This window comes from Talaromyces amestolkiae (genome assembly GCF_001896365.1).
Source record: "Talaromyces amestolkiae strain CIB chromosome Unknown scaffold15.1, whole genome shotgun sequence".
NCBI classification, from domain to species: Eukaryota; Fungi; Ascomycota; class Eurotiomycetes; order Eurotiales; family Trichocomaceae; genus Talaromyces; species Talaromyces amestolkiae.
The window spans coordinates 555441-574451 of record NW_024468051.1 but is presented as its reverse complement, the minus strand read 5'-3'; the positions used below and the strand labels follow the sequence as shown (position 1 = coordinate 574451).

Sequence of the window (19011 nt, the reverse complement as noted above, 5' to 3'; positions counted from 1 at the left end):
GGAAACATTCGCAGTAAAGTTTATAGCCTCTAATATCTAGACTGTACGAGTGCAGTCCGAACCTTAGCCTCGATTAGGTACTCCCATTCTGAACTACACTGCAATTTTAGCTTCCCAGAGGATATGGCTAGTCCTAAGACGAGGTAGTAAACCCAGTACAAGATTAAATGATATCATTGGTTCAGATAGGTACATGGAAATATCAATGTTACTTCCCATCTACAATATAAAAGTATGAAAAGGAAAAACATAAGTACTAGATATAATCTTGGAGGCTTGTTCAATGGCCTCGTAAACGGTCATACATGACCGTGCAGCCATGACGCGGTATCATTCTATCTAACACTAGCCGATGGCATTGTCAGCCATATAGTTTTCATATCCATAGAATTTGCGAGAGAGATGCATAGCGCACATGAATAATGGCCGCGTACCGAGGTTATCGAAAGTATACGCTTGCTCAGTTCAAAGTTCAAATCTCAACCTTGTATGTCGTTGGGTGGGCCAGGTACTATGACAGCGGAAGATTGGGTTCATCCCGACGGCGATATCGTCGTCGTAGACCCCGTAGTGGGTCCTACGCTATGTGTCACTCACTACATATGTACGTGTAGTTACGCCGAACATGAAGCTCGGCGTAAAGTATGGGTATCATGAAATGTATTGTGACGATGATACCATGATTTACATACCATTTATCTCTCCTGACATATGCTTCAGCTTGTCTCTAAGTACTAGCAATTAACATCTCCGGGACACGTCATATCAACTAATCTCATTTCTCAACAATTCTAGTGAGCACCTCTTCGATGTCTTCTTTAGGTAAAGACAAGAGCTCATTATCAGTAGGGTGGTACAGTGCATAGTTACCACCATTTCCATTTACGGAATTGATGTACCGAATCAACAACATTGCACCACTAAAATCACCCTTAGAGACCTTTTCTATTCCGATTACCTTTTGCGCTTCAGCATCAACGTAGTCGACATCAAACTTTTTATTGGTTATTTTTTCCAGCACCTTGAGAACATCGTTCTGTTTCACTGTAAACGAGGCAGTATAGATATATCTGTTGGCAGTTTTCTCTGGTTCAAGCAATGAGTTTTTTACTGCCAGGCCAATTGAAGGCATGGTTGTGGTCGACCAGGAACCTTCTCCGTCATTGTAGATGATTGCTTTGCGATTGGGAATATCAAATCCCATGAAGCCGGCCATTGCCCTTTTACAGTCAGCCATCAAGCCAGCTTTGCAGAATTCGAAACTGTAACATGACTAGGACTCCCCCCTCCAATCATTCGGTATGGAGAGGGTATGATGATAAGACATACAATTCAAAGAAGGGACCCGTCACGAACGAGGACCATGTCAGGCCATCCTTTTCTTTTTCTATGAGATAGTCGACCGAAGCATTCTTGCCACCAAAGTACTGAGGTAAGATGGCCATCGCATTGGGGTGGCGAGTGTCGCTCCCAAACTCAGAAGGAATAAATCGCTTGACTCCAGCTTTGATGGCAAGGTCAATTAGACGAGTTTGCTGTCCGGCACTTGCTGTAGCTATAGTAGAGACGACAGCATCCTGGCCCTTGAAGGCTGAAAGAACTTCATCGTCGGGATAGTCATCGCCTACCCTGTGCACCTTGACATCCTCGGGAAAAGTGGACGTGGAAGATTGGCGGCTCAGCACAGAGACATTGAATCGAGGATCGTTACGAAAGGCAGACAAGATCGACGGACCAAGGTGGCCACCTGCACCAATGATAATCACATTTTTAAGCGCCATACTTGTAGAAAAATGTCAAGTAGCTCTAAGGTGAACTTTCTGGTTGAGTAGGTAAGATTTTGACAAGAGATTTGTGTAACTCTTGGTGCTTTAAGAGATCGGTTGGGATCTTATGGCTTATACATGTCGACATTACTGTACCTAGATTTGTGAACACAATATAGAATGCTCGGCCTTCGGCCTTTCAAATTAATAATATAGAGCTTGATTACATTGATTAGAAATCAGTATCGCGAGCGCGAACCAAGCGAATGCTAGGGATACTTGAAAGAAAAGCCCATTCTCAATAACAAATGGCAACATTACCATCGTTGTCCAAGATGGATACATGTATACTTCGACCGAGCCTTACACTGAAGTGGCTAGTTCAATACCGTATCCCCGCGTATCTGTATTAAATACGTATTGCTTACAGGGTATATGTGGTTTTGTCACGTAAGTAAAAAATATGAAAACGAGACCTTTCAGTATATACCTTGTTTCCTTAAATGGCTGCTTTTTCTGGACGGCCCATGGGTCGAAATATAGTCGTAGAAGAAAGTCAAATCTTATCTCATCTCGAACTCGTGACATTGAATTGTCAACTCCCGCCTTCTTGCGAGATTACTGAAAACGATACAAACTTATACATACTCAACTGACAGGTCTGTCCCAACGAGAGCGATTGTGCTTGTAGTTAGCGGTGGCCCTGGAGGATTTTCCACTATGAACCCGTCCTATGGCGCATCAGCTCTTGCATGCGAGCAGGGTGACAGGGTTCTCTCGTGTCGACGAATTATGCTTTTTACGCAAGGGTAATCTTCACTGGACTGCTGTCAAACTCTAATGCTTGTACCACATGTTAATTAACACAATACGTCGAGCTGTTGAGCAGGGGCCAGCCTAGGAGTCAAATCTCAAGATCGAGAAGTCGGGGAATTTAGGGGTATCCGCCTACATTGCGCGGAACATTACCGGCAGTAATAAACGTACTTTTTGAAAGCCTAGTGTGAGTGCGTGCAGGTGTGAAATTATTGCTTGACCGTCTGCTAACTAACGAGTAGTTTCTCAGTTCTGAAATGTCACTCAGTCCTGCAAGGAAATAGATCCCCCCGTCCCCGATTCTCTAGAAGTATTTTATGTTTTAATCATTCCATTGGAAATATGGACTTTAGCTGAATAGTATTTATACAGAAACATATACAGATTAAACGATATTTCTATATTCTGGATATCCCCGATCCTTTATTCGCAACCAAGACTACCTCAAAGCTTTGGCCCCAAGTTAGGCTGAGGATACGGATACGATGCGTAACTAGTAGAAACCGGACGCCTTTATGAATGAGAAGTGAAGCCTGGACATTTACTACTAGCTTCAGCGCCACTGACTATGGGGGCCATGCGAGAGGACTGTGTATATGCACGTGAAAATTTGACGCTGAGAGATAACCAAAGAAAACCATCGAGCTTGATCTGGATTATCAAGACAATGGCTGCCCTCACAGGCATGCATAATACTGTCGCAACCCAGTCCCAGAGGTTGACGGACACCTGTGATACGACACGTGCTCCACTTCTAAATTGCGGAAAATGCGATGTGACAAGATCAAAACCGTCTGTGGGAGATGCAGAGGCTAGAATATTCTTATAATACAGCCCTGCACGCCGAATACCCAGGACACCAAGTCATCAATCAACAAATCTCCCAGCTGTTGGACAATTCCCACGTTTTACGGGTGAAAGACTCAATCTAATTTCTTCATAATCAGCCACACTCTCTCCTTCTCATGCTATAAGTCAAGTAAATGACGAGTATCAATTTCAGAAAAGGACCAAAAAGAATCAACCCAAGAGGTCATAGGAAGATTCAGCAGACCGTCGGCCAAATCATGATAGTACTGCTATGATGCAGGTAAAATTAGGCCCTGGGCGGCTGGTATCATGGCTCAATTTGGGAGAAGAATACTAGACAATAAAAACGTCCATTGATCCAGTAATATGGCACTGATTGAATAAATAGCAATGGAAATGGAGGATAGACTGCGATGGATGATTGACGAAGCCACTGGCTGAGTTGCCCAATTCTGAGATTTACGTTTTTCAATGTGCTCGTGCTTATGAGAAATGAAATTTTATGGAAATTTTGAGAAAGATATATCATATAGGCACCTATCATTATAAAGAAATAGAGATCTAATGTGATGAGCTCAAATTGACTGGTTCTTCAGCGTAGATTAGGGCTTAGTCCGTCAGATGCACCGAAGGGTCTGGGTTGTTGATCTGTTTTTGGTCTTCGGGAAGGACCCACCCGACCTCTGGATAAACAAAAGCCTCGCGCGGGTCTTCTTCCGACAACCTCACCTGCTTTGCTTCATTGTTTACATTTCCAACTAGTCAACAACAATTGCAGTTGACTACTTTCAAACCCTTTTGTTCTGCAGCTGTTATTTATTCCTCACGCACTAATACCCTCATCCAATCTAAGAAGCAGGCGCGCAAGCATTCCCTGCTCCCAAATTCCACAGTAACGGCCGAACCAAACGCGTCTTTGACCCGACAAAGAGCCCACAACCCCAACCACAATTATTACAAAACACTAAGTCCATAGGATATACTTGTACTTATGGACTAGTGGACTAGCTCTTCGAAAAATCAATCATCTGTGCGACTTGTCTCAAGTAAGACGCGTCCGTACGCAATGCGACACAGCGAAAATACACAAGCTTCTGTTGGCGAATCCACCATGTCTGACTTCGACCCGGAGAACGAAGCACTTGTTTCAACGCGACAACTCGATCGTAGCCAGGAGCTACCAAATCTTCCAGCATCCTTCCGACGACCAAGCACGGCAGGAAAAAGCCCTTCTCCACGTCTTGATCCCGAGTATACAATCGACACATCTGCTATCAACCGTGCCTTTCCTGAATTCTCCGATGTCGAATCGTCTCCTGACGACGAGACCGAAGATGACTTTTCAATCGAAATTGGGCGAGGTGTGAAGAGCTCTGGTCGCATTAGACGCGACGATTCGCGCAACTCGATGATGAGCATTGAAAATAGCGTTCGCTCGTCTTCGCCGGCTATCAGGCTTGATTMCCCTGCCACAAGCACCCCACCCAAATCAGCAATGCGGAGCTCTTCAAAGCGAGCAGTCGCTGGAGATACCCTACGCAAGGATGCTCAGATACGACGCGCGAGCCAGATGCAAAAGGAAAACATCGATCCCCAGCCGCAAGCCAGTCGTTCCAAGAACATGACTCGCTCTACTGAACCTCGTCATACATTAGCTGAAATGCACGTTAGAGCACGAGAAACATATGATGGATCATATATTAGCGACGAGAGACCTCAAAACGCTCCCGTCAACGCACGAACCACTCGGTTCGGAAATGTCTCGGCTCAAGTTGCAGCCGCTATGGAATCAGCGTCGCGTAACACGCAGGCTAGCAACCCCCGCCGTGGCAAGCGTGATCCTGCGCCGAACCCTACATTTACTCTAGATACCGTCACCAATGGGTCAATTTTGCTTCCAGACTTGCCGAACATTTCGGAGCTAGTATCCGGCGTCTATGAAGATGGGACTCCAGTTTTCACTCGTCAGACTAGGCCCCGTACAACACGATTTGTCTCTCCTCCCGCTGAAGACATGGATCTATCTCAGCCTCGTGGCCATCTTCCATTGAAAAATGTGCCTATCCCCGAGGATGAAAAGGCTATCTTCGTTTCCCTGAAGCTCTTGCAGGACAAGGTCGCGGACTTGGAATTAGCAAGATCTGAGGCAGAAAAGGAACTTGAAGACGCCCGCGAGGAGAACCATCTTCTAAAAGCCGAAAAGTCGCGTCGGCAAAAGGAACAATACGATCGTCTCAAGTTATTTGGAGGTGAGGATGGCGAGCAACCTAGAGGCAGCACTAAACTACTGCAAGACAAGAACAGTGAGCAGTTATACATGGATCTTTGACTATTGAGCAGAGTCGCTAACACACTTCTTAGGACTTGAAGCGATGAATTTGGCTTTGCAAAACAGGCTTGATATCGCTGATAGAAAGGTTCAAGTCCATGAATCAGCATTGAAGTCCCTGGCCCAAGAGCGGGATTCTGCTGTGACACAGTTGGGGGTGGCTTATTTGAATACACAAGAAACAAAGCGAGAGAATGAAGCTTTGAGGAAGGAAAACACGGAACTCAGGGCCCAGGTCAAAAAGTTGACTACGCTGACTCGGGAACTGATCGGAAACGAGACCAACACACACCAATCGCTTCCCAAGGATCAACTAGAAACAGACCATATCACCATGAGTACTGATCCCAACGAAGGCAATACGCAGAAGACATCTGGGTCAATGCGTGCTCGGCGCCAAACCAAGGAACAAGCCGTGCGCATGATCAATGCTCCAAAAGACGATCCTGAAAGCAGGGTGCTCGAGAGGGTGGAGAAGGAGATATCGAGACTAGAGAAACAACGTCAAGATGATGAACTATTTTCTCTCAACCTGTCAAGGCCTACGACAGCAAATTTGGAGTCCGCCACAAAATCGACGATGCCTTACAAATCAGGAGAGGCCGAAAATAGCAGGAAGGTACCCAACACCGGAAAGCAACGCATCAAGCGCGTCATTCTCGAGGAGGCCGACACCACAGAAAACTTCACCGAAGACCTTCGAGAAGAAACCAAGAATCATACCGGCGCTGCACAGGACTTTACATTGCTGAGTTTCATTGATGATCGAGAGATTGCTAAACTACGCAGGCGGCTTGAAATTGAAAGAGCTACACGCAAACAAAATAAATCGTTACCCGCAAGAGAGCAACCCTCAATTACTTCTACAGCCAAGCGTGTAGCTTCAGAACCCCCGCGCAAGTCATCGTTGAAAGAGCCTAAGGAGCCTGTTGTTCGCCCATCCTCCGCGCTTGGTGAGGCTGTCGCAACTTCTAGACCCGATCAAGATGATCTCGGCGAGGGTCCATCTGGACGTCGCCGACGCCACTCTGACCACTCTTTTCAGAGTCAGAATCGGCGAAAGAAATTGATCCCCGATCTGACTTCGGCTTTCATTCTCCCAGACATCACTCTCCGCTACGCTGAAACTGCCAGAGAGCCGATTCGTCTCTCAGAGTCTGCCCAGAAAGTTCTTGATAGCGTTGCTGGTCACGATGGCAGAAATTGTACAGTTTGCAAGCGTCTTTTGCTGGAAGGAGTGACCCACAATCATGATGATGTTCACGTTACTGTACCAAAGCCAATCCCAGTCTCTGAGCGTATGCCCGAGCCAACTATCTACAATGATGAACCAACTCTTCGTCCGTCTCGACCACCAGCAGAAGCGCTAGCTACTGTTCTCAAGAGTCTTGAGGACGAACTTTCCCATCTTAAAATGCAGTTGGCCGTAGCACAGCAGGCCTTTTCGAAGCACGACGCGTCTCTCGGCAAGCGACAGAGGAAGTCACTAAGCACCAAGATCGAAAAGCTACTAAAAGATATTGATACCAAAGCAGATCAGATATATGCATTGTATGACGTTCTCGAAGGACAAAAGCAAGACGGCCACGAAATGACTGAAAAAGAAATGGAGGTTACTCTACAGTCTATTGGAATTGATGTTCAGGGCGTAGCCAGGCTCGCCGATTTGACGGGCGCCAGTGACCAGTCGCTCCGTCGCAAAACAGTACACAACGTCAAGGACTTTGACGATGAAGACGACGAGGAATTGCCATGGGAGGGATTCGAGAGCACTGCCGAGATGACGGGCCGTCATACTTCACGCTCAAACTTTTAATCAACTCTTCCGGTGTATCATTGCTTTCACGACGTTGAGTCATGCGGAGTTTTTGATCGATATTACGTTCAGGTTTCAGACTGACCTTAGAGGTGCATGTCCCTGTTCTTGTTGCCTATCAAACCCTCCATTCAGACTTGAAAGACAATATTGTCGCTCATTCTCCATCAAACATTTCAACTGAATTTCCCATTTTCTTGTTGACTGACTTCGGTGTATGTCCACGTAAATGGAAAAGAGTTTCCTTGCCAGTTCGGAAATGCATTAGCTATGAATGCACGCATGGTTACCTTCAGCTTGCGAATTATGATTGGCTTGATTGGACTTGTATGGCGATGTTATGGGAAATGGTCTTTGCATTGCTCGCTAAATCAATTTCATGTTGACTGACTTCGGTGTATGTCCGTGAAGGAGATTTCCTGCCTCAACTAGCGAATGATGAGAAAGATGTCTCTTAATTAGCCCCCATTCTTGATTTTTCCACTCAGCGTTCTTTGCCTTCTGGGGAGCTCCTTAGCCATATCTTTGCAGTGGTGTTCGAGCACTTTTACTACATGGTGCTGGAGGTTATAGGTTTTCTTTTTTTTTTCTTTTGCTTGCATGTTTTGTTTTGAGTCTTTCAGTCCTTATTTTTTTTCTATTGCAGTTCGTTTTACTTCATTGCGTCGAGGAGTTGTGTATCAATAGGTTGTTGAAATGAGGATCGCTTTTAGTCTGAACAGCGGATAAGAATGCGTATTATAAATTATAAGTAAATTCATTGGTCAATTTCCAACAGATTAGCTACCTAAGTAAAGTCATATGTCTATAATTGGCATAAAACATGGATGTCTTATCAAGTTGATATATAGCCTGAGATTGGGTCGCAAATACCAGGAGATAAAACGAACTTCCAAAACGGAAGGACGTAGAGAAGATGAAAAAAGAACGCCGTCGCTATGCATCCCGTCCCATGTAACATATTTGTGGCTAGTTCGCCGTACTAAAAAGGTTCAAAAAACATCATTAGAAGCTCCAACTGTAGCAGCTTGTTGCGCAGCACTATTTGTGGCAACAGCAGCTTTCGAGGTTACGCCAACTTCTTCGTCAACAAAAACACCCAGGCCAGCGAATGCTTCGAAGAGTGTTCGCGAATAATACTCTTTAACATCGAACCCMCCTGCCGCAAATGTGGCATTGTTGCGAGCCTGTTCGAGCCACTGAGACGGATAGTGGTCCTGCAAAACATAATAATCCCGTTTGTCTGCTTGGATACCACCAAAGGGGTCGTAAGGCTTCTCCGGCTCTGGTAGAATGACCTTCTTGAGGCCCTTGATAAGACTTGGTTCCGCGTCTGAGTCTGTGGTTGCAGAAAAGACTCGAGCTCCTTTGCCCTTTTCGCCGCGGAGAGCGGCTTGTTTCTGACGTAACCTTTCCTCCTCACTTCGGCGAGCGGATGATTTCTTGAGCAAAATCTTTTGGCCTTCTCGCGCAATGCTAGCTGCGTCGCCGGGACGGCCTGATGCGAGTCGAGAGAGTACCTCCTCACGGCCTGCGGCGAGTTCACGCTGTTCTCTTTCGTATTCTTCGCGTGCTGCCATACGGCGTAGACGGGCTTGTTCTTGTTCGAAGGATTGTTGTTCTAGGAACGAGGAGGCTTCCTGCGATGCGAGGGCCTTGTTGGCTCTGATGGAATCGAGGTTTGATGCTTCGTATTTGCGTAGGTCGGCTTCTGTTTTTGCGACGTCGATACCTAATACTAGGTTCATGATCATGGTTTCACGTTGTTCGAGGAAGTTGTCCCAGTCTAATTTGCTGTCAAATTCGTCTTCGCGGCGGTTCAAACTATTCCACGTAAGTGTCTGCCAACAAGAAGTACGAAGCGTCCAGAGTGTGCAACTCACATGGCCATGACTCTCTTCCGTATATCGACCTCCCTTTCCACGCCAATATCTTCAAAGGTCTGTGTTCGAAACCGATTCCTTCGCAGTGTCTTCTTGCAACCGACCACGGGACACGAGTTAGGGCCGGCACTATAGAGCCTGTCAACACATGATTCACACATTCTGTGATAGCATTCCGGGTTTATAAGGAAGCGCATGTCTGGGTTGAGGTATCTGGAGGATTTGCAGATGGGGCACACTTCTATCACGTATAAGTCAGCTTCATTACTAAAACAAATAGATGGGTATGGATACTCACCATCCTCATCCCGGCGAGAGACACTGTTGGTTATCAAGTCAGCCATATTGACTGGCCAAAGCGAAGTTATTCTGATATGAAAAGGTAGTCGTAGAGTTGGACATGACGTTGAGTTGGCGGGAGCTTCTTAAGGGAAGCCGCGGAGCTTGAATGGGAACGGCCAATCAGAGGCCGCCAGTCAATTTTTTTGCTTTTGCCTCTTTCGCAAACCGTCCATCTCCCCGCCCTCTTCCCTTTCCACATCACTTCATAACCTCATCGCATCCCTTCAAGTGAAAGGCAAGATGGCTGTCCGACACGCAACACTAGATGAACTAGAGCGTCGAAGACTAGAGCTCGAGGGAAACATTCAAACCCTTCGCAGATCACTCTACGACTGGCGACTCCGTGAAGCTGAATACGATGGATTGAAGGACGAAATAAAGAACTTACAGCACGATTGCACGAGTGCCGAAATACTTCGAATTGGTCTCGAATATGAGGGGACTGTCGTTGATGAGAAGGAAGTCAGGGATATCATTGGCGAGAAACAAAACATTACGCGATCCAGGGATCAGGTCGTTTCGCAAATTACTCGGCGACTAGACTATATCAAGCAAAACGTTGCTTCTCTAGAGAAACGTCTATCGACTGTAGAGGTAGAACTGGATCGGTTACTATTTGTCGAACGCCCTGGGCCCAACGCCGCGACGGAAGAATATGCCGTGACCGAGATCTTCGAGGAGCTGGATGAAAATGGAAACGTTATTTCTAGCAAGGTTTCGAATCCAGCCGATCGGGCCCCTGATATTATGGATATGCTCAAGAAAGCTGGTGTAGAGGTTCCGCAAGGTCAGGAGCCTGAAAAGAAAGCAGATGACAAAACGGGTGAAATGTCAGATGGCAAAGCACAGAGAAGTGAATCGGTTACGGATACTGAAGTCAAGAAGGAACAATTAAAGCCTAGCTCCACTACACTCACCACTCCCACAGTTGAGGACACTCTCACGGATGAATTCGATGACTCAGACTCCGAACCACCAGTCATGGAAGTAGACGAGCCCGCCGAAGATGCAAAGCTCCGCCGTGAAATGCTCGAATACGGCTTTCACGAAGTGGGTAAGGTTGTAGCTGAACTGGAAATGGACGAAGAAGGCAGCGACATATCCGTCGACGAGGATTATGAATATGACGATGATGATGATTACGAAGAAGATGAAGACGAATACGGACGTACAAGGACAAGAGTCTTGACGGATGAATACCACCAACAGATGAAGGAGTTGGAAAAGAAGCTTAAGGCTGGCGGGTTCATCAACTTAGGCCCTGCTCAGAATATGGACGCGGAAGCCAAGGAAACAGCAGAAGCTGCAACACACGGTGGTGTTTTGAAAGTCACGGCTATTGAAAGGGATGCCAATAATGATGTTATTTCTGAAGAGAAAAAGAAGCCAAAAAAGAAAGTTGCTTTTGCCGAAGAATTGGATATTGCACAAGAGTCGACACAGCCAGCTGTTTCAACAAACACTGGACGAAAGATTGACGTTGTCAAACCTGATGTAACTCCTCTATCAGAGTCCATCGTTGAGCGTTCCGCCTCAAAAGCGAGCACCATCAGTAGTAAGGATACTACGGATACATCCTCTATAAAGAAGAAAACCTCGAGATTCAAATCAGCCAGGAAAGATGGTACCCCAACACCAGGCGATTCAACCACAGCTGGCCTCAGTCCCGGACCTCAATTATCAATTCTCAAAAAATCAGATCAACCACCCGCCCCATCATCTCTTTCTTTATTCCCTGCTAAACCCGAGGGACCTAAACCATTTTCTCAACCCATCATTGCCGGTGATGTATTCGCCGCTGCTTCAGCAGCCAAACCATCGATCGACCGCGAAGCTCAACCCCCCGAAGGAAAAATTACGGCCGAAAAGCTCGTCGAACGACCCGTAACGGACACAACAAGCGTCCTCCCCCCGGATCCAGATGAAATTGACGAAGAAATCCACCGCAAAGAAGTAGCGACTGAGTTCTATCGTCGGAGAAACCTCAAAATTCAGCAAAGCGGTGGCTTTGTGAGGGACAAGGATGATGAGGATGAAGCTGATCAGCTGTATGAGTTAGATGAGAACAATCAGCCGAAGAGGAAAGTTAGTAAGTTCAAGGCTGCACGGTTGCGATCTTAACCTTCAAGATATCGAACTGAATAAATAATCATCATCGTTCCTTGTTGTCTTCTTTTCCACTTTCGCCTGTAGGCTACTTGTTGAAGGAACATTGAAAATGAGAGACACCCGTCTCTCATTAAACTACTGTGACATGACTCGCCTTACATCATTGTTTATCTACAGGGTAGGCATCAATGATGGAAGGCCCTCCAAGCCATGCTCTCTGATACAAGTTCCGATATTGATTTGTTCTACAAACAAACGAAGGCTCTCTGACCGCATCAAAACAATTACTCCTGGCTTTGGCTTTACCTACGTATATGAAAAGGTCGGGAGGATTCCGTGGAGATGTGGTTTCGTTTCCCCTTCTACATTATATTTCAGTAGGTACTTTTAGAAAATGAATACATCAATCGATGCTACCGGATTCCTCATTGCATCGAGAGTTCATCAACATCGTCAAGTTCGTAACAATACTATATAAAACATTCATCCTCGCCATCCGCCGGAATCGCAGTGCAGAGTGTAAGTTTGATAGGTAGATCACGGGTAGAACGCTCTGGAACTACCCCATACACAGATACTATCCATCCTCGCACACAGCACCATCAATCCAAGATGAACAGCTAACGAAATCACTTGCGTCCTTAGACTTTGTATTGGCAAAGACAGTACAGCAAGTATGAATAGAGGGTAATAGACCCATGGATTCACGGCTAGAGGCATGCATGTTTGCGAGATTAGGATTTGCTTGATGATGAAGAGCGTCACACGTGCGTTTGGGATAGGGATATGAATGTCCGTGGAAGGTATAGGAATAAGATATAGATATGCGTTACCGCTCCAAAAAGTTTCGGGCGGTGGAGGGAGTAATCTGTGTGGCGGGAGKGATAATTGCATTGGTGGAGTTGATGGAGGATCATGGTTGGGATGGTATATCATAGGATGGGTATATCGTCGTTGGCCTTCTGCCTGCTGTTCATCACCGTCATCTATAGGCTGTGGAGGTGTGGATGGTGTGCTTCTGAATCGAGGACGAAGTATGACGTCATGGTCCTGACTACTCGGTGATCGGTGATGGTGACTGTCCTGGTCTGTCTCAAACGACGCGTTATTCATGTTTGACGTAACGCTTCGTGTTTCGTATCGGACTGGTGATCGAACAGCTAGTGGTCCAGTTGATCGTGACGAATTTTTGACTGGGGAGCGAGATGGTCGAGGACTGTTAGGCGCGGGAGATTCGATAGGCTGTATGCGTTGACTAAAATCAGTCCCAGTGGAGCTTGCACGACCAAACCGGCGGCTCTCGTTGCCTGTGACACCTGCTTGAATACTGACCAGAACTTCATCTGCAGTAGGCCTGTAAGCAGGGTCGATAGATAACAGTCGCTGTAGGATGGTGTAAAGCTTGTCTGGCAAGTCCGGTCGAAGCCGCTTAAGTGAATCATCGAACCCTTTCCAGCCACTGATTTCAGCTCGAAGCTCGTCAATATCCTCTTTCTCCTCCATGAGATCCGCACTGCGATATGGGAGTTGCGCAAAACATAGGAAGTGTAGGATCATTCCGAGGGCAAAGACGTCTGACTTGAAAGTAAAATTCACGAACGGGCCATTGGGAGATACCCTTTGTAATACTTCAGGGGCGCAGTATGAAATAGTTCCTGTTGTACCTGTTGATTTGCGTACTGTATTCTCATATTGCACTTCTCCAAAGTCACTGACAAGTACCCTCAATTCCTGGCCCGAATCATGCAGTAGACAGTTACTCGGTTTGAGGTCGCGATGAATGAACCCATTGGCATGTAGAAAACGTATCCCAGATGTTATATCCTTAAAGAAAGAGTATATTTCTTCAAACTGAAGTTTTCTCAGGCTTGAAAGATCTGGCGTCTCAGGCTGGCCTTTAGACCTGCGACGAAGTCGCTCCTTCAATTGCTGCGCAGTGGTCAAAGTCGGAGCATTTCCCACCACATATTTGTGGAGATCTCCAGCATTGCAATACTGTTGCAAAATGAATGCGCAGGGCACACTTGGACCAAACGTGCTGATCTTGTAATCCTCCAACCAAACGTGTCGATACGAGACTAAATTCTGGTGTGACAGATGCTGCAACAGTTGCACCTCTATCAAAACCTTTTCCAGCCATTCATGATCGTCGCCCACGGGCACGCGTTTGCAAGCAAATTGACCCAGCGAAACGCCATCGAGCATGTGCTTTACCAATAGTACGACMCCCTTCCCGCCACGACCCAACTCTGCTTCCTCGACAAAGAACTTCTTGAAATATCCCTGACTGAACGCCGTCGACGATATACCCTGCGGAGATTGAGGGGCTGGTTCTACGTATGGTGAAGAGGAACCGATCGTACCATCTGTCAACGCTGGCTGCGCAAGGCGTAGACGCGGTGATAGAGGTGGTGGTGGCGTCGATGCCTTGGAGTTGGGTATACTATCATGAAGGAGACGGAAGTATTCTGGCGTCACGAAATCGTGATGCTCGGGGCCACCGCTGCGTCCTCGGTGTACTTCAGGTTCATTGTCCCGACCGCGCATGGGACGATGGCAGTAGGGGCAGTCTGGTAGGTCGAAATCGAGGTCTCCATTGTTGCTGGTGTTCGCATTGCGGAGAACTAGTTGTTGAGAGTCACGGTCGAGCACAACCACCGAATCATTATGGCGTCTGAAAATTAAGTAATTAGTGACTTTGCGATTTGATTTCAGTGGTAATACAATAAATAGTTAGACTTCGTAGACGCTTACAGAACGACGTGTCGATTCGAAGAATATGGGACGATGGACATAGACCGCGGTGCGTCATCAGCCATGTTCACCCGACGTGCGAAATTGCGCTGTTATATACTTGCTTCTCAGAGAAGAAAAGAAAGCTTTGAAGTTAAAATGAACATTATTAAAGAGTTGAAACCCCATTGACCTTGCTTGACACAAGCTCAAATAGAGCCTAGCCGATTCTTCTTGAAGGAGCGGTGTTGGAAATCGAACAATGAAGGAGTTGTTCCACGGCCCGTCGCCTTCGAATGCTTGACTTGCCGCAGCCCCACGTGAGGTACCACAGAATCTACAATTAGGACGAATACGAACTTGTGCTACTTAGCTGGACTACTATGATCTGGAAAAAATATCTCAGCAAGGAAGTGTGCATCGAGTGATGCAATGATATTGATTGTCTGATGTGCTATCGACGGTATCATAGGTAATGTGAAAAAACGAGGCGACATCCTAGCTAGCTTTTGTAGCAAGCCGCAAGCTTGCCGTTTACAGCCAACACATACATATAACTACAGCTTCAGGGGTAGCTGTTCAGCTTGCGCAGTACGCACTCAGTTGTACATACGTGTTTCGACGGTGGAGATATTGGTGGCGGTAAATGCAGCCAAGCGAAGCTGGTTTGTTGTAACAGCGAAGCAGGTAACTCAACGCAATATTGCGTGTCAAGCTGGCTGCACTGAACGAGATGGAGATTTTCAACATCTGCAAGATTGTTTGAAACAGTAAGCTAGACAGTTGTTTCAATCTTTTGCAGTAGCATCATCCTCGTCCTCTGCTTCAATTTCCTCGGAGTCCTCATCATCCGAGACGACGATCCCCCCGTCGGATTCATCGTCATCGTCGTCAAAACCTTCGAAATCATTCAAGTCTTCGTCCTCATCTGCAGACTTCTCGTCATCCTTCTCCTCAGAATTCGCCGCAGGAGTGTCTCTCTTACGTTTTAGAGACATTTCTCCAAGGCGACCCTCGCGGCCTTCGATCTTTACATCGTCATTTCCTTCATTGTACGGGGGCGGTGTGAACCAAGGAATCTTTCCTCGGAGGAAATCATTGATCACCATCTTAGCAACACCATCCAAATCAGGCTCACCGCCTCGTAACAATCTACCACCCTTCCGAGCAAGGATACTGAGAAACTCTACGGCGTCACCGTCAAAGTCCTTGATTGCGTAGGTCCGCTCGATATGGCGCGGTTGCACTTTCTTCAGAACGGCAGGAATATATTGTTCGGGATTGTGAACATTCTCAACCCGAACAACTCCTCGGAGCAGAATGTCCTCCTCGCTATCATTCTGATTCGGAGGCACAACACCAGGACAATCGATGAGATAAATCCTCTTCATCAATGTGATATATTGCCAGACTTTGGTCTCCCCGGGAATGGGTGCAACAGTGCAGACCTTCTTGTTTCGAAGAGTGTTGATAATAGAAGACTTCCCAGTGTTGGGATATCCGATAAAGCCAACAGAAATCTGCTTGCGATCAGAGTGGAGAGCTGAAAATTGACGCAGCAGCTGGATAAGAGATCCTTTGCCGAAAGAGTTATTGATAGATGCATGGAACGCGAGCGTAGGGTAGTCTTTGGACAGATGGCGCACCCAGGCGGCCTGGCACGAAGTTAGTTCGTGTCCTGAACATTCAAATATGGCAAATATAGATAGAAGAAAAGGCAATGTGTGAAATGTTACTAAGAGCTCTGATACAGGAAGTACCATCGAATAACGGTATTCAGAGCTCAACTCAAAAACAAAGCACTACTCATCCTTTACGATAAGCCTTCAAAACGAAAGCCGATCAACTCTAAACTCAGAAAGAGATAAAGCGGCGGATGGGCATCAATCTACCAGAGCTGTAACAGACAAAACTCCCATTGAGCGGCAAAAATAATGCACAGGAAGAAGCCTTGACTTAGCAATGGCACCGGCGGAGCCGGATAGAGCGAGGAAGAGAAAATACAAGTGTGTAACAGGGAGGAAAAGTCGGGAACTTACAGCAACCTTTGTTGGAACCAAGTCACACTTGTTCAAAACAAAGATGAGATGTTTGTGTGGTGCCTCGTCACGAATGTATTTTTCAATACTTCTGCACCTCGTTCCATTAGGGTCACGAGCATCGAGTACATGGATAACGACGTCTGAAGAGTCAATGACTTTGTAAAGTTCGTTCCAGATACGTTTGCTTTGACCCTTGGAGAAGACATGTTCACGAGCGACACCCATGACACCAATATCTTCGGCGTCGTCTTCACCCGATCGTCCACTTAGCAACTTGGCTTGATCCAATTTGTCCAAGTACGAGTCGTGCATTTTTTCAGACTCTCCGGCGAGATCTTCCAGCGAGCCGACATCAAGCTTGACACGTTTCCGCTGTGCTTTGGGCCCGAAGGTATCGCCAAAAGGTGAGGTCTCAATAGTCATCTTTGCACGATGTTGCTTAAGACCGTTGAGTTCCTGACCGTCTCTGATCAAACTCATAGGCAGCTTGTTTGTCTTCAAAAGAACCTGGTACGGATCTGCGGCACGTTCGGCAACGGCTTCTCGGAAAGAAGTCAATGCTTCTTGAGAAATGACTCTGGTATTACCGAACCACTTGCGATTTGGCTCTATCCGGGCATTGGGCAATTCTGTGGACTGGTAGGAAGCAGCCTTGACAATATTTCCCTGGGCATCGTGCTTGGCCTTGCCATCCTTGAGCATGTTCAAATGACGGACTTTCTTCGCATCGCTATAGGCGATAGTCAGTCAGATAGTGTTCGCAACAAGTGCAGGTGCTTGCGTACTCACCGATAGAAGTTTTCGCCTTTTGTCCTAACATTGGCCATCCCATCTCCAGTCTTGCCCTGGCGCTCTCTGCGAGAGGCCTCTTTCTTTCCTGTACCCATGATGTGAGAGAACTTCTCTTCGTGAAAATAGAAGAAGAAGGTAAAAAATGGCACAGAGTGTCTGGCGAGGAAACAGCAGAGAGTTTTTGTCCGAGAAGGCGGGTAAGAAAAAAAAAAAGCAGGAGCGACCGGGGCTAGTGGTGCACGGGCCAATCACTGAAAATTGTCGGCCAGCGGACAAACACCAACACTCAACAAGACACTATCAACTGCTGCGTTAAGCAGTCATCCTCGACTCTCTGTCGCTTATCTTATATCAATTCATCTCAATTTTTCAGATTAATAACTTTTCCGGGCTTGTTATAATGTCGCTCCCCAGGAGTTACCGGACTGCGACGAGGCAGATTCGCAGCTTCTCCGTCTCTACCAAACTGCGTGTCGGCCCCGAATCTCCCAACTACATCGAGGTTCCTCAAACATTGCAACCCGATCTTCCCGCAAAGCCTCGAGTCAAGGGTACTCTACCTATTCCGCGTGAAATATTCCCTGCCCGTCGCCCCGACAAACCTACGCCGGCCTACATCTCTGCCGTGACTCCGGAGCCGAGCAAGGTGAAGACAATCAAGAAGAACGATCCCAATGCAGAAACTATTGCTTGGAAGCAAAGGATGGCAGAGAACCGACGACAAAACTTGAGGGAAGGTTTGCTCGAGTTATATGAAAGAAAACAGACTACGGTTGCATCGATAACGCGGCGCAGTGCGGCCAAGCAGGCCCGACGAGAGCGCGTATTGAGACAGCCGGAAAGAGACGATGAGCGCTTGACAAGGCAATCTGTCGTTCAGGGTCTGAAGGAGCAACCCTCTATCTTACCTGATCCCGACCGAGAGATTCGCATTGCCCAGTCACGCGAGCGAGTTTTGGAGAGGCAGCTTCAGAAATCTGCTGAACGCAACCACCACCTTCACACCTTGTACGTGAATGCTCGAGACTTCATCGTTACAGAGGAGCAGCTCATGAAGGAGATTGAGGACAAATTCCGTGAAGATGGCGGCGATGAATGGCGTTCGGACAGCGGAACTGGAACCAATGTGTGGAACAAGGGAGCACCGCCTACGATTCAAAGCATCGTCAACACTCAGACGAAGGATGATAATGGAAGATGGCGAATTGAGCAGGAGAGAATGAAGCAGGTGGTTGAGGAGATGACAGGAGGAAAGATGTAGATGGCTTGCTAGCATTTATTGCATATTGTATTATACTCGTATAACACCATGTCTAGTTTTGTATATTAAATCATTTCTTTCTATACTGAGCCATTTAACCAAATTCAAACATGAATCGACTCCTAGATATTCATGACTCGGGCAGTACTACCATCGGCATGTGTGAAACAGAGCAAAGGAGAGAAGACTAGAAAGGAAGGTATTGGCCGCCGCTCAAGCCGCCGCTCAAGCCTCACTGCCTCAAAGTCTGTGCACTTGCTTCATCATCCGGCGTCTCAGACAACTTTGACCAAGCATTCTTTGTTGGTCATC

The 19011-nt window shown here is 46.8% G+C and overlaps 7 protein-coding genes across 7 annotated transcripts; 3 read left to right on the top strand and 4 right to left on the bottom strand.

The window, feature by feature from the left end:
* Positions 1 to 775: 775 nt before the first annotated feature.
* BHQ10_007418 (uncharacterized protein) lies at positions 776 to 1781 on the bottom strand (the record flags this gene model as incomplete). The annotated part of the gene is made up of 2 exons (XM_040880111.1): positions 776 to 1220; positions 1330 to 1781. 2 exons carry the CDS (start codon positions 1779 to 1781, stop codon positions 776 to 778), a joined length of 897 nt encoding a protein of 298 aa, XP_040735921.1.
* Positions 1782 to 4458: 2677 nt separating this feature from the next.
* Positions 4459 to 7537, top strand: BHQ10_007417 (uncharacterized protein; the record flags this gene model as incomplete). Its single annotated transcript, XM_040880110.1, has 2 exons — positions 4459 to 5695; positions 5754 to 7537. 2 exons carry the CDS (start codon positions 4459 to 4461, stop codon positions 7535 to 7537), a joined length of 3021 nt encoding a protein of 1006 aa, XP_040735920.1.
* A 992-nt stretch (positions 7538 to 8529) lies between these two features.
* On the bottom strand, positions 8530 to 9764 carry BHQ10_007416 (uncharacterized protein; the record flags this gene model as incomplete). Its single annotated transcript, XM_040880109.1, has 3 exons — positions 8530 to 9361; positions 9421 to 9661; positions 9719 to 9764. 3 exons carry the CDS (start codon positions 9762 to 9764, stop codon positions 8530 to 8532), a joined length of 1119 nt encoding a protein of 372 aa, XP_040735919.1.
* A 238-nt stretch (positions 9765 to 10002) lies between these two features.
* Positions 10003 to 11883, top strand: BHQ10_007415 (uncharacterized protein; the record flags this gene model as incomplete). The annotated part of the gene is made up of 1 exon (XM_040880108.1): positions 10003 to 11883. One exon carries the CDS (start codon positions 10003 to 10005, stop codon positions 11881 to 11883), a length of 1881 nt encoding a protein of 626 aa, XP_040735918.1.
* Positions 11884 to 12857: 974 nt separating this feature from the next.
* BHQ10_007414 (uncharacterized protein) lies at positions 12858 to 14690 on the bottom strand (the record flags this gene model as incomplete). The annotated part of the gene is made up of 3 exons (XM_040880107.1): positions 12858 to 12959; positions 13018 to 14545; positions 14626 to 14690. 3 exons carry the CDS (start codon positions 14688 to 14690, stop codon positions 12858 to 12860), a joined length of 1695 nt encoding a protein of 564 aa, XP_040735917.1.
* A 702-nt stretch (positions 14691 to 15392) lies between these two features.
* Positions 15393 to 17533, bottom strand: BHQ10_007413 (uncharacterized protein; the record flags this gene model as incomplete). Its single annotated transcript, XM_040880106.1, has 3 exons — positions 15393 to 16259; positions 16644 to 17376; positions 17436 to 17533. The coding sequence occupies 3 exons, from the start codon at positions 17531 to 17533 to the stop codon at positions 15393 to 15395; spliced, it is 1698 nt and encodes a 565-aa protein (XP_040735916.1).
* A 305-nt stretch (positions 17534 to 17838) lies between these two features.
* BHQ10_007412 (uncharacterized protein) lies at positions 17839 to 18699 on the top strand (the record flags this gene model as incomplete). The annotated part of the gene is made up of 1 exon (XM_040880105.1): positions 17839 to 18699. One exon carries the CDS (start codon positions 17839 to 17841, stop codon positions 18697 to 18699), a length of 861 nt encoding a protein of 286 aa, XP_040735915.1.
* Between the last annotated feature and the right edge of the window lie 312 nt (positions 18700 to 19011).